The sequence below is a fragment of the Aulonocara sp. 'chitande type north' Nkhata Bay genome, linkage group LG1 (genome assembly GCF_057382095.1).
Source record: "Aulonocara sp. 'chitande type north' Nkhata Bay isolate Kocher_YH1m ecotype deep benthic linkage group LG1, A_spYH_male_GT1.1, whole genome shotgun sequence".
Lineage (NCBI taxonomy): Eukaryota > Metazoa > Chordata > Actinopteri > Cichliformes > Cichlidae > Aulonocara > Aulonocara sp. 'chitande type north' Nkhata Bay.
The window spans coordinates 41,622,836-41,636,642 of record NC_141344.1 but is presented as its reverse complement, the minus strand read 5'-3'; the positions used below and the strand labels follow the sequence as shown (position 1 = coordinate 41,636,642).

At 40.1% G+C, this 13,807-nt stretch overlaps 1 protein-coding gene across 1 annotated transcript; it reads right to left on the bottom strand.

Moving 5' to 3' along the window:
- Positions 1-2,115: 2,115 nt before the first annotated feature.
- Positions 2,116-13,118, bottom strand: snrpa1 (small nuclear ribonucleoprotein polypeptide A'). The gene is made up of 9 exons (XM_086296745.1): positions 12,928-13,118; positions 10,965-11,112; positions 8,074-8,152; positions 7,692-7,738; positions 7,500-7,602; positions 4,307-4,386; positions 4,049-4,121; positions 2,813-2,906; positions 2,116-2,461 (listed from the first exon to the last, which is right to left on the bottom strand). Exons 1-9 carry the CDS (start codon positions 13,007-13,009, stop codon positions 2,301-2,303), a joined length of 867 nt encoding a protein of 288 aa, XP_086152871.1. The 5' UTR covers positions 13,010-13,118; the 3' UTR covers positions 2,116-2,300.
- Positions 13,119-13,807: the final 689 nt, after the last annotated feature.

Genomic DNA, 13,807 nt, shown 5'->3' with positions numbered 1-13,807 from the left:
GTGGAATGAAGATAGTTCCAAGAGCAAATACACTCGGTTGGTGCTAATAGTTATCCTGTAATCTTTTAAAACTATGTCTACTGCTTCAGTGACTGGGAAACAAATGAAGTGAGATGTAACATCATACAAAATCATTGTTTCATCTGCCTCCATAAGGACATCTCTCACCTTCTAAACAAAATCTGTAGTGTTCTGGATGTGGTGTTCAGAGCTGCCTACTAATGGGTTGAGGATCGAAGCCAGAAACTTTGAGATGTTATAGGTGACCGAGTGGATCATACAGACAATTGATCTTGAAGGTGCACCCTGTTTATGTATCTTTGGTAAACTATACAGACTTGGTGAACCTTCCCCCGGTGGTGTGAGGTCGGGTCAAGAGCATTGTCTTGTTCTGTCTCAGACAATCTATCACCCTCTTTATGTAACCACTACCTCTCCCCCATGCTGATGTTGAATGCTGGAGGCCATTTACGTGAAAAGGGAAAGACCATCTCTAAATAGAGGAGGGGGTCTAAGTCACATCTTTCACCAGCTTACAGCGCTGTGGCTGTGCTAAGATTGCAACCCCAACTCTCTGTAAATGGTACTAATGGCCACTGGTCAATGGTCATGACAATTTGCATATGGTAAATGTCCTGTATTTGTATAGCGCTTTACTTAGTCCCTAAGGACCCCAAAGCGCTTTACACTACATTCAGTCATCCACACATTCACACACACACTGGCAATGGCAAGCTACATTGTAGCCTCAGCTGCCCTGGGGCGCACTGACAGAGGCATATAACTGGAACAAGAAACTGACCACACTAGTTTCAGTGAATATGCAGATTTATTATTTTTAAGTTTGGGGAAACCAACCTCAGTCACTGGGACGAGTGATGAAACGTTTCTCCCACTAAAATGTTACGCAGGCTGAAGAGAATCAACTTTTTGGAAGACAAGTGATAATAGCTTTAATTTCTCTATCTACTGTAAATCAATGACATTTCAATATAATTTCCTGGTCAACTCAGGGGCTTTTCAATAGTGGACAGATGGGATGTACCACTTTGAGAGGGGTGTGCCATGAAACAGTCCAAATTGATCATAGCTTTAATTTCAGGTCAACTACAAATAGATCAATCAATTATAACAGGAGAACTTTGGATCAGTGTTATTCCATTGTCATCACTATTACTCTGTCATGGGTGTTTTAACATTGATTCAACATTTATTTAGCATTGACTGAGATAATTCAGATGAAAAATCAAATTGATGTCATCTTGCTATCTGGGACAGACAGATGCTGCTAGCATGAGAAAGACATTGCTTGCGACGTCCGTTGGTGCTGTGCTATGGTGCTATCCAGGGACAGAAAGAAAATGTCAAACTGTTGCTGAATTTTGGAAAGTGACTTGTGTCTAGGCTTAGGTTTTTGTATTGATGAGCAGACAATGGGAATTCCCCGCATCCTTAAAAGTAAGTAATGAACCTGTCCCAAATGCTCTGGACCCCAGACTGGGACAAAAGAGGTTTCTTCCACGAGGACCTGAAGCGCAAGTCAAGCCAAGACAAGGGACTGGCTTTGGGGCCACTGCGGTGTCTGCCGCAGCCCAGATTTGAACCTGATTTAACTCAGGACAGATTTGAAAATAGCTATGCAGACACAAGCTCCATCAAGCTGAATGGGATGAGAGGTTCTGCAAAGATTGGAATAAACTGTCAAAAAAAAAAAAACCCCCCAAAAAAAACAAATAGGTGAGGCAAGCTTGTAGCAGAATACTTAAATATAAAAAAACAAAAACAAAGATTGAGGCTGTAATTGCTGCCAAAGGTACTTCATAGTACTGAGCAAAGAGTGGGAGTACTTTCTTTTTAACAAATATGGATGAATTTGAAGCATACCTTTATTCTCTGCACTGTCACTTTGTGTGTAAAATTTTGAGATGAAAATTGAATAACCAATTTTGGAATAAGACTGTTACACAATGAAATGTGGAACAAGTGGAGTGCTGTGAATACTTTCCGGACGCACTGTATGAATCAACAGTGGTACTGAATCTTTGTCCCCTTTTGTGTGTGGTACAGTGTAAACATTGGTATTGGATATATACAACACATAAAAGACCTTAGAAGTCTGTAAACATGGGGATTTCTTTAATGATAAAACAGACAAACAAAAAATATTCCAATTCAAATCAGAAGAAATCACTTTAATGAAAGTCATTTTATACAATTTTTAAAAAAAAAAAAACAAACACACAGCCATGGTAAACATATCCAACACAAGAACTCTAAGGAAAAAAATGTTTTCAGCAAACTCAGGATCCATTAACATGTGACCCCGTCTCCATATTTTTATCATCCTCTCCTTGATCCATGTTCATGATTTCCTCTTCAGAAGTGCCACCCATGTGCGCCTCCGTTTGTGCAGGGCCAACCTCTTCCTCTTCTTCCTCCTCCTCTTCTACCACAACTGAACCTAATTTTATACATGAATATATCCATTCATACATATAAATCACCAAATACCATGACGTTATACCAATCAAACTTCATGAATCTTTTGTTAATAGACATTTTAAACAACATTTGTCTTTAGTTTTTGTTTCTTTAAAACAAACTATTAAAAAGTGTGTTAACAAATCTATAAAACACAAAAGATGGCTATACTTTTTAGACATAATGCTACTTAGCAGAATTAATTTTGGGGTCTGGTGTTTTTCCATTATACAGCGCCTGTGTGAGTGGCTTCCAATACCACTGCCCCAGTGCACATTTCCCCACCATTTTCTCAAGAATTGAATTCTTATAAGTTTTAGTTCGTACTGACCTTGTTTGAGATCACGACCAGGAATCTGACCGGCCTGGAGCATCCCTTTTAATCTCTCTACCTCTGCCAATGATGAAGCATTAGCAATGGCATTCTGAAATACAAGCAAAGATGGAACACTTAGCTACTATACTCTGAACACATTCTGTTATCACTAGCCCTGAATGCTCTTCACCAAATTTATTTTAGTACATCATTTGTTTTGATTATTTTATAAACCCATAGTAGCGTCCCCAGCTACTATAGGACAAGAAGCAGCAGGTAAATGTGATTTCTTGCTGGTATACAGACACGGTCTTCTCCCTTTTTGCTGGAAGTGAGGAATAAACTTTCCAGCATGTCTCCTGTCTGCAGAGAAGCAGTTCTGCTCTTCTGTCTGAGCCACCAAACATTAAGCAATAAGCATTATAGCAGGTAGAAAGCCCTCCACAAATCAAGTGCAACATACCCGGCAAAAATGCTGGTTAACACATGCAATTAACTCGAGTGATAGTGGCTCAGAGAAACATGAAGCCAGGCAGCTGAAAACGAAATCTCTATTATATAAATACACCCCCCCCCCCAAAAAAAAAAAAAGAGTCATGCATGCCTGCATAACCTCTAAGATCTCATTGACATACTGTGTCCATCGCTCCATGCACATTTTAAGGTTCAGCTTAGAAACCTTAACAAAAACAAAACATTGCTATGTTTTCATTTCCCTTCTATTAGTGAATTGTTACAGTGCAAATAATGCAGCATTTACATTACTAGTCAGGCTGCAACAACAAATCGGTGACAAAAAGAGCCCAGCAGCGGCTTGACTTCCTGAGATGACTGATGAGGTGCGCCTCCCCCTTAACACCTACAGAGGCACCTGTAGCGTCCTAACCAGCTGCATCAGTCTGGTATGGAAACTGCCACACGTCTGAACACAGAGCAGAGGATTGTGCGGAGCGCTTGAGTGCTCCTCAACACCATGCTGCCCTCCTCCATACACGTCTTGGACTACATGACACTCTCCTCTAACTTCCAGTACTTCTGTATTGCACCATTCCACTCTGTATATGCACTATTGTATTATTATTCATTATTAATGAGAACAGGACAGCATCCTTTCTTCTCTGGCCCCATATGAGGAATTGATGATCACTACTTTAGGAGTAAAAGTGGACCCTTCTCTAAAGTTTGATTCTCATGTGAACACAGTGGTAAAATCCTGCTTCTTTACAATTGAGGTGACTGTAAAAACTGAACCTTGATGGCTTCCACATCAGCTTGAGAGGGCCCCATCCTCTTCTCCAGCTGTACTGCCACTCCAGGAGTAAATCTGAAAGGGACACACTACATTGAGACCTTTTCCACTTGTAGGGATGTTTCAATATAGAACAAAGATGTTCACTCTTTAACACACAGCAATAGTGTGCATTCCTTATTTCTATGCAGTACAAAATCTGTTTTTTCAGCTAGGATCCAGTGATGGTGAGGAAGTGCTGTCAAGATACTTCATCTTACGTTTTTGTTCGCCTGCCAATATCCTTTGCAAGTTGAGCACCCAGTTTGCCTTTGAACATTTTCTCCGCTTCCTGCCGTTCCTGCAGCAATATCAAACAATGAAAGTCAAAACCTTATTTACCCAACATATTTACAAACTATTACTACTTTAGTGAATAAGAAGGTTTTAAAATACCTCTAATAATTTACAAGTTAATTATGGTAGAAGATGAGCATTATGAAAAAGTTACATGATAAAGTGTGGACTTAGTTATTCTGAAATTTAAAAGGAAAAAAAAAAAGCACTCAACGGGAGACTGAACCGTCACTGCCAGGTCATCCATCACAAATGTTCTGATTCGCCTAAAAATCTTATGCTCAAAAGTTTGGACACAGAATGATTGTTGTGAAATTTTAGCTTTATATATCAAATACTTTAAAGTACATTTTAAAAAGAGAGTTGGTGATTTTTGTACATATTTAACAGAAAATTTATATTGTGCTTGGAAGAATATATAAACTAGTATGTAACTGAAGCTCACACAAACTGAACACTCTCAAACTTATGACTCTTAAAAATACACAGAGGCTGCTTTGTAATTATCTGGAGGTGCCACATTCCCTTACTATATTTGAATATAGAACGGTAACGTTATGCACCAAACTCGCTCAAGCATGTCTTTATATTGTACAGTAATATTAGAACAGGAAGATGCCATGTCCACACTGTTTCCACAAAGTTGGGAGCATCAAGTTGTCCAAAATGTCTTGGTATACTGAAGGGTTACGATTTCTTTTCCCTGGACTAATGGGCTGTGCCCACCTCAGGAAAAACAACCCCACACCATAATGTTCAAACTTTACGCAGTGCAGTAAGTTTGAACATTCTCGTTGCAACCGCCAAACCCAAACAGAGAAGCATGATTTGTCTAAGAACATGTCTTTACTGCTCTAGAGTCCAGTGGTGGCGTGGTGAAGAGACACTTTGGTAAAGTAAGGCTTGGATGCAGCTGCTTAGCCATGCAAACCCATTCTGTGAAGCCCTCGACTGCACTGTTGTTGAGATACATAAAATTTGTAGCCACTGACTTTACAGAGAGTTGCCTACCTCCGTGCCCGATTTGTCTTTTGGATTGTTTTTATTTGTGGCCGAGTTGCTGTTCTTCCCAATCACTTCCACGTTATTATACCACTAACAGCTGACTCTGAAACATTTAGTATGGAGGAAATTTCACAATCAAACTTTTTGCACAGGAGCCATCCTATCATCAGTCTACACTCTGGAATTCACCAAGCTCCTGAGAACGACCAATTCGTCATGTCATCCTTGTTGTGAAAATCAGCTACAAGAAGCCCTCCCTCCTACGCCTCCTTTCCACCAGTACCAACTCGGCTCATCTTGCCCCAACTCGAGTCAGTTTTGGCCATTTTCAATTACAACTTAGTAACACTTCATGTGGGTGGGGTCATTTTAGCAAAGCATTGTGTTGTGATTTTTGTGAAGGAATCACTTTCATGACTCATGGAGAGATGCCATTGACTGGACAATCGGTAGCATGCAATCTGTTCAAATGTAGTGATGAGAATAACGGTGTTACAAGTAACGGCGTTACTTTTTTCAGTAACGAGTAAACTAATTACTATTTCTATCGTTACAACGCCGTTACCGTTAACAAGAAAATGCGGTGCGGTCGCGTTACTATTCTTCAACAAACAGACGGTTGAAGCCCTCTTCAGCTTACAGCATCTTATATCAGTTACACGGAAGTAGCTGTAAGTAATCTGGGCGCTACAGCTTTAAGCAGCTGCACGCTCCCGCGGACGACAATCACTTTCTGCCCGACAATCACTTTTTGGCAAAACACCTGGAGCTCAGGGGGCAAAACAATCGCATGAGTGCTGCTGTTTGGCTGAGGAAGAATAAAGTAGTCGTGGTAAGCCTATCACATGACCACTTCAAGATGACAAAGCAACAAGGTGATATATACCCGTCTTTGTGTTGATAGGCCACGCAAAACTAGAGTCATGATAAACAATACATGGTTTTTTTTTCCTGAATACTTTCGTCCCTTTTACTGTCTAAGGACAGCGCAGCGAGCACTCTCTGCTTATGAACAAAAAATAAATAAATAAATAAAATCCAAACGAACAAACAAAAAGCAGCCCTTTCATGTTGGTGGGGAAATGCACCACGTCTACCAATTAAAAATGATCTGGCAACATGACATCTGGTTGTTTAGGAAGAGGGGGACGTTTCAGGAGTGATGGCGAGAGAAGGCGAGAGCGCGCACGCGTTTGGAGTGTGTAGTTAGTGTGTAGAGTTGTGGATAGTTTTGTGTCAGAACAATGAGGTGACTGCTGTCTGCAGGTATCAGGCTGTGATCTTCTCCTTTATAGTGGACAGAAATTTTTTGAGTGGCACAAATAATTTGTGTGGCATCTTACTGAATGCAGAACAGCTGATTGTTACGTAAATAGTTTGAAATGGTTATTTAAAAAAAAAAAAAAAAAAAAAGGTAAATGGTAAATGGCTGCAAATAACTTTGTTGTTTGCAAAACTTCTGCGTATGATCTTAAAATTGACAATTTATATTTGCATTTAAAGTTATGAAATATGATTCATTAAACATGTTTGTGGTTGTTACAGTAAAACAACTTTTTCTACTCTGATTTTATGTTTTCTGTCTGATTTTAGATCAATTGTGTTAATACAGTACATCAAAATGAAAACATAACTGTAAATTCAGACACGTGAGGTTGTGCTGAAAAGAATGAGACCAAACAAGGCAAAGGAAACAGTTTTTAAAGGTGAAATGTGGAGGAAACATCAGAAGTATTGAAAAATGGTCAATTATACCCTGGACCCCAGACCGTTAAACTTTTTTTTTTAAACTAACGCAATAGTTACTTTTCAAGTAATTAATTACTTTTAGAATCTTGTAACTCAGTTACTTTTTTGAAGAAGTAACAAAGTAACTTGCCCAACACTGTTCATATCACATTTTCGCATCAGCTCAGGTCAGAACCCCAGAGCAGGGAGTAAAGGAGGTACCTGCAGAAACCCATTGTAAAGTCCATAACGTTATTTAATTTCTTTCTTATATAAACTGCAGGCATGGTGTTAGTCGTGGCTGCAAACACTGTACAGTTCCATTGAGGACACTATTGCACAATAATTATGTTTAAATGAGATTTTTAACTTGTCATGACTTACCTTGAGCTTTACCTTCTGAAAGTCTAGTACTCTGATCTGTGGGATTTTGTTGATGACATAGAGCCTGTAATGCTTCTTGTTTGTCACTGGATTTCTCAACAAGCTGGAATGTCAGGAATTGTTGAAACACATATGAAAGACTTGTGGTGAAGAACACCGTTCAATAATCAGAATGTGTTTGTTTATTCAGACCTGAGAAGGGTCAATGTCTTCACTGAGGCCAGTGGGTCCAGATCACCCTGCAGGAGAAGAACAATGTTAAAATGAGAGGCTAAGCTTCCAAAGAGATTAACGGGACATTTCCATCTGTAAAGTTAATTTGTGCAGCTAAATATACTAAAATAATACATTAAAATAAAAATGCAATTCAAATAAACATTCAATTATTTAGCTCATCTTACTCAGTTTTTTTTTTTTGATGACGATGGCAGAAATGTATATAGTTAAATCCGTTTATTTGTGTGCAATTCATCTAAATGATTCTCTTATTAGTCAAAGACAGGAATTCTGAGAGGGCAGTAAAGAAAGCAAAGAACCCCCGGTCCCATTGTTCCTGTTACTGGGATGCACTCACCAGCTCCTGAATGTTGTTGCTTGTGAGGATCAGCTCTGTGAGACTGGGCAGAGATTGCTCCAAGTTCTCACCTATCCGACTGGAAGGAACATGTCATAAGGTTACCAGCACACCAATGTTAGCAAAGGCAGCTTTTGTGTATGAAAGTTAAATACCAAAGACTTTCCACACTTCTTACAGCTTCAGCAGATAGAACAGAGTTGAGAGAATGGCACACTGCATTTATACACCATTTTTAAACTTTGGATTTGGTATATTCACACAGGCACATATAGTCACATGTCTGTATACATCTTCAGCCCTTGGTACTTCTCGATCATCTTGTGTTCCTTCTTCCTGATGTTGCCAGGCAACCAAACACCTTTGGTTGAGTTTCCCTGGAGACTCAGATGTTCCAGTATACCATCCCAGCCACTTGCTTGTGCCTGTCAGTATATACTGCCCCAGCTTGCATTTTGCATCCGGCTACTGTCTGCTGGACAGCCTCTGGGGCACCTTTGCCTACTCTACAACTTGGATCCTATCTCTGCTGTGGTCCTCTCCTGCCTCTGTGGATCTGGTGCTTTGGGACTGTTCATGTGCTATGATGATCAGAGCCTCTGTGCTGTCCTTCAAGCCAGCCTTTTTTGTGGCCACTGGTAGCCACTTCCTCTGTCAGTGGTACATCCTATGCAGGGGCCAGGTTGTTCATGACGTTTCCTCCTTGTGTTCCTCATCTGTCTTCAGCTTAGGGCTGGGCGATATTGCCTAAAATCCATATCACGGTATAATTTAAAGCATGTGCGGTAACGATATATTCTTCTCTTCTGTATAACGTATTTTACACACTATAAGGCTCACTTAGAATCCTTTAATTTTCTCAAAAATCGACACTGTGCCTTATGTATGAATTCCGGTTGTGCTTACTGACCTCGAACCAATTTTATGTGGTACACCGCGCTAAAAAAAAAAAAAACTCTGTCAAAAATGTTTTAATATGACTTTGCTAAGCTACGAAGCCGCACCGCTTGATGGATTGTTGGAGCATTACGGCTACCGAGGAGCCTCGGAGTGATACGTACTGTGCTTCAACATAATATTACCGTACTGTGTGTATAAGGACCACAAATGGCACCTGTTCAGAGACACGGTTACAAAGAGGATTTCAAACTCAAGGCTGTCAGTCACGCAGTAGAACTTGGGAACAGAGGAGCTGCGAAATCTGTCTTTGTTATTGTGCTCAGCGTCTGTTAGTTTACATTTTGACTGCACAATTGTGAGCTTTTTGTTATGCACAAAAACAACATTTTATTTATAGAGCATTATTATAAAAAATGCTGATAATCTATAATAATAAGAATATCGAGATATGAATTTTGGGTCATATCGCCCAGTCCTAGTTAGGAACAAATGCAGTCGCATGGCAGGATGCTGTAAACGGACCAAACTTCAGTCAGGAGAACAACTGAGATAATCATTAATATACTGGAACAACATGGGAACAGAGCAGCTGCCAGAGAATTCGGCATTAATGAGTCAAGTGGAGGAAGCGCAGTTTTCACCTTTACCCATACTCAAAAAGTGCTTCGTCTCTTTGCTATGACTGTCGCCCGGCATAATTTGCAGCTGATTGTTTGGCTGACTGTTTGCAGCCGCTGCAATACTTTTGACTACTTTTTTCTATCCACAAAGATTCACACTCCAATAGGTTAGTCGCCATGGCCGAGTGCTATCCCAGGTATAAATAAAAAATAAATAAATACATTTATTTATATAGCACCTTTCAAGACGGAATCACAAAGTGCTGCACATAAGATTACAAGTCATAAAAAGATTTAAAAAGAGAAAATAAAACAGGCAAAAAATTAACCAAAAGCAGTTTTAAAAAGGTGAGTTTTGAGTTGTTTTTTTAAAAACAGCGACTGAGTCCACAGTTCTTAATGTTTGGTGGGGAGAGTCCACAGTCTCGGGGCCACAGTGGCAAAAGCTCTGTCACCCTGAGTCCTCCTCTTAGTATTTTTAAAGCAAGTAAGCCCTGATCAGACGACCTCAAAGACCTGCTGGGGACATCGGGCTGTAGCAGATCAGAGATGTAGGCTGGTGCCAGTCCGTGCACAGCTCTGTAGGTCAAGACCAGGATCTTAAAATTGACCCTAAATTTAACAGGAAGCCAGTGTAACTGAGATAACAACGGTGTCACATGTGAGTACTTGCAGGATTTTGTCAAAAGCCTCGCTGCAGCGTTTTTGCGTATTTGGTTATGGTGTTTCACTTATGCCCTTGGATTACGTCAGGGGAATCTCTACACAGCCTGCACCCGAGGTCTTTCCTGACGTGGTGAATGCCTCAGTCAGTCTTATGCTTAGAGCATGTTCCTGTACTCCCATGATTAGTGCCTTCATACTGTGTTTCACCCCACCTTTGTCTAGCCACTAGTAGGATTTCCCAGTAGCAATGGTACATGACATGCAGGAGCCTGTCCTTCCTCGGGTTACACAAGGAGCTTTGTTGATTCGCCCTGGATAGTGGTTCTGACACTCAGGCTTCAGCCATCTTTTGGCTAGCATATTTTTGCAGAGTGCTGGATTTGAGATGGTAAGGAGTTTTCTTGTCTTTATGTCAATATCTCCTCCTTTGAGCACCTTATAATCCAACCAGGGTATCATCTACGTGTTTCACAGCCGACTCCTCAGAGTGTAATCACACCAACATCAATAAGAAGGAACACAAGAAGCTTGAGGAAAGAGGGTGAAGACAACAGTGGTCGCAAAACAATCTCACACACACACACACACACACACACACACACACACACACACACACACACACACACACACACACACACACACACACACACACACACACACACACACACACACACACACACACACACACACACACACCTAACTTACCAAATCCTGTTGTTGTTCATTAGCAAGGTTTTCAGTCTTTTGAGCAAAGGGAAGCCGTCCAGTTTTCTGACTTCATTATCAGAGAAATCTATAGTGTCAAACTGATCCAGAGTAGCTCCAAGATTTTCAAGCACTGGGATTTTATAACCTGGGCGAAAACAAAAAAAGAAAATAATTAAAATACAGATAGCATCTTCCCTCTCTTTGGTACCATCTGACTACACATCTCTGTTCAAATTGACATTCTGAGTGACCTGATGTCACTCTCACTCCTGGCATAAGGCTCGATGCTCTACCAGTAGCCAATCTTTTTCCCCTGTGGTGTTTCTGTCAGTTCCCTTCAGGACCTTACTCATGTTTTGAGCCTGCTCATCTTGCCTGCTATGATGCATGACAGGAGTTTCCATGCTAAAGGCACATTATTGGCCTGTAATTAGCCAATAACCTTCTCCAAAGGGTGCATCAGCTCTCTCTCAGCATAGTATGAGGAGTTCGGTTTGGGAGGGGCTTAAAGTAGAGCTGCTACATCAAAAGGAGCCATTGAGCCTGTTGCCTCCTGGGTAAGGTGTTCTGGCTGGGCATGTCCTACTGGGAGGAGGCCCCAGGGTAGATCCAGGACATGGTGGCTTTCTTGGCTGGCCTGGAAACGCCTCAGTGTTTTCCCTGGATAAGCTAGAGAGAGCGATTTGCAACAGAGAGGTCTGGGCTTCACTGCTTAGGCCCCGCGACCTGATTTCAGATAAGCAGATGGATGAATTATTTTATTTTAGATTTTAACTTTTATTAAAATGGTTGCCATGAATTGTAGAATAATGTGCATTACTCACAATGCACAAGACAAGGCACCACACCTTTCAGTCGCAATTTATTCGTTTTTTGGATGTTAATGTGTCGTATTTTAATAATACAGGAACATCTCTTGAACTAACATGTTTTGTTTGTAATGTTATAATCGTTGCATTGAACTGAGGGTAACTTGTGTTTCTAAAACAAACTAGACAAAACATCAATGCCCTGTACTTTTCAAATAACTATTTGATTTTAATAGATCAGATTCATGGTTAAGTTGAAATTAAAGTACTTCAACTGCTGTTAAAAAGCATATGTAAAAAATAAATAAATAAAACAAGAAAACCTTGTGTGTAAACAAAACATCCTGATACTACTAAAATACAATACACAACTTTTTAACTCATTGTGAGATTATGCATATAATGCGATTAATAGCAGGAAGTCATCACGTCTCCTCACTAACACACACATAATGTGTGCAGATAACTATGTCAGCTCTGACAACAATCTACAATCATTTTGCATATCCAGTTATTTTACTGTGGGTTTTCTCTTTCTATGAATGCAAACATTGGCTTGCTATCAGAATGCAGCTTGGTAATGATGTAACCTGAATTAACAGATATTATTCAAATATAATCAGGAATGTTTTTAATAATTAATGTTTTTTGTCTGTTATGATGGGATTTGTAGTCCATACTAGCTGACCACAATTAGCCTTTTTGGTGAGAAAGCACAAAAAGTTTATCTTCAGAGATATTTATGTTCAAACATATTCTCAGATTTCAATTCACCTAAAATGAAACAAAACTTACAGAAAGTCTTCATATATGGAAACAAAATGTAATCGCAATTATTACAAACGTTTTAAAACATACAATTTTCAGGTAAATCCGAGTTGGCTGAGCAGAAGATGTTAAGGGTTTTTATTTGCTCTAAGATTTCAGATGGAATGACTCAACGTACCCTTTTAATATGCAGCATATTATGGTGAAATCAGCCTTGCTGTGTCTAGACATACGCCAGCATTATCTTTGCAGCAGTTCGCATGAAACTGAACACTACCCGGTTACGTTTTTGAATCAGGCTCACGTTAAGGCCCGCGTAAAATGTGCGTAAGCTAATGAGCACAGGCCTTTCTGTGAATGCTGTAATAAGGACAGTTTCTCACCTCGTAAGTCCAACTCTCTGTCTCTCACGGGATTTGTATATTGAGCAGCCTGCTCAATAAGTTCCGCGGACAACTTCACCATCTCAGCGAACAAAAAGGAACCTTATCACGTCTCGAAACTCACAGCAAAACGTCCCAGAGTGTACACCGCTACACCAAGCAGCCCGGAACAAAAGCTTTAGGTCTTTCCTATCACGTGGCGACAACGTTTGCTTTGTTTTTTATAGCGCCTCCCGCGGAGGGAGGCTGGTGTTGCATGCACATTTCGGTTTTTGATCCTTCCACTTTGCTTAGGAGTGGTCCTAACTGAGGGCGTGACCCGGTAGATTATAATAAGAGCTGTTTGTTCGTTTGTTTTTAAGCGCTTTACTAACAGTGATGGATAGATGACGCCTGGTGGAGTGTGTGGCACAAGTGTGTCGACAATAGTTGATTACGCAAGTCCGTACTTGCCTTTTGTGTTCAGTGTTTTTACTGCCCCTCGTAATTTTACTGTGCATTTTTTTCAATTAACATTTGTATTTTTCAGCACAAATGACTGGCTAGAAAAAGATCATCAACGTGAAACAGTTGCAAAAGGTTGCAGAGAAGACTGCCTGCCTTTAGTATTCATGGCCATTGTAAACATCCAGAGATTTATATGATCTGTCTAATTAGCTAAATACAGTTAAACACTCATAGTTAGCCTACTACATGACTAAAACACTAAACGATAATAAATACATTACACATGTGTACACAACTCATGCTACCTATTGAATTAAAAAAAAACGGATCTGATGTTAGGATTCTTTTATTTTTATTTTAGTAGATGCCCAAAATGTACAGCTGGTATTTGCAAGAGAAAACACGTCATTTGGTCATTTCTGGAGCAGTGACA

Coding starts and splice junctions, on each gene's coding strand:
- snrpa1 (XM_086296745.1), bottom strand. CDS start 13,009: ATGGTGAAGTTGTCCGCGGAACTTATTGAGCAGGCTGCTCAATATACA. Junction 7,739..8,073: donor GCAACAACATTCAGGAGCTG/GTGAGTGCATCC, acceptor CTTCTCCTGCAG/GGTGATCTGGACCCACTGGC. Junction 4,122..4,306: donor ATTGGCAGGCGAACAAAAAC/GTAAGATGAAGT, acceptor TGTCCCTTTCAG/ATTTACTCCTGGAGTGGCAG.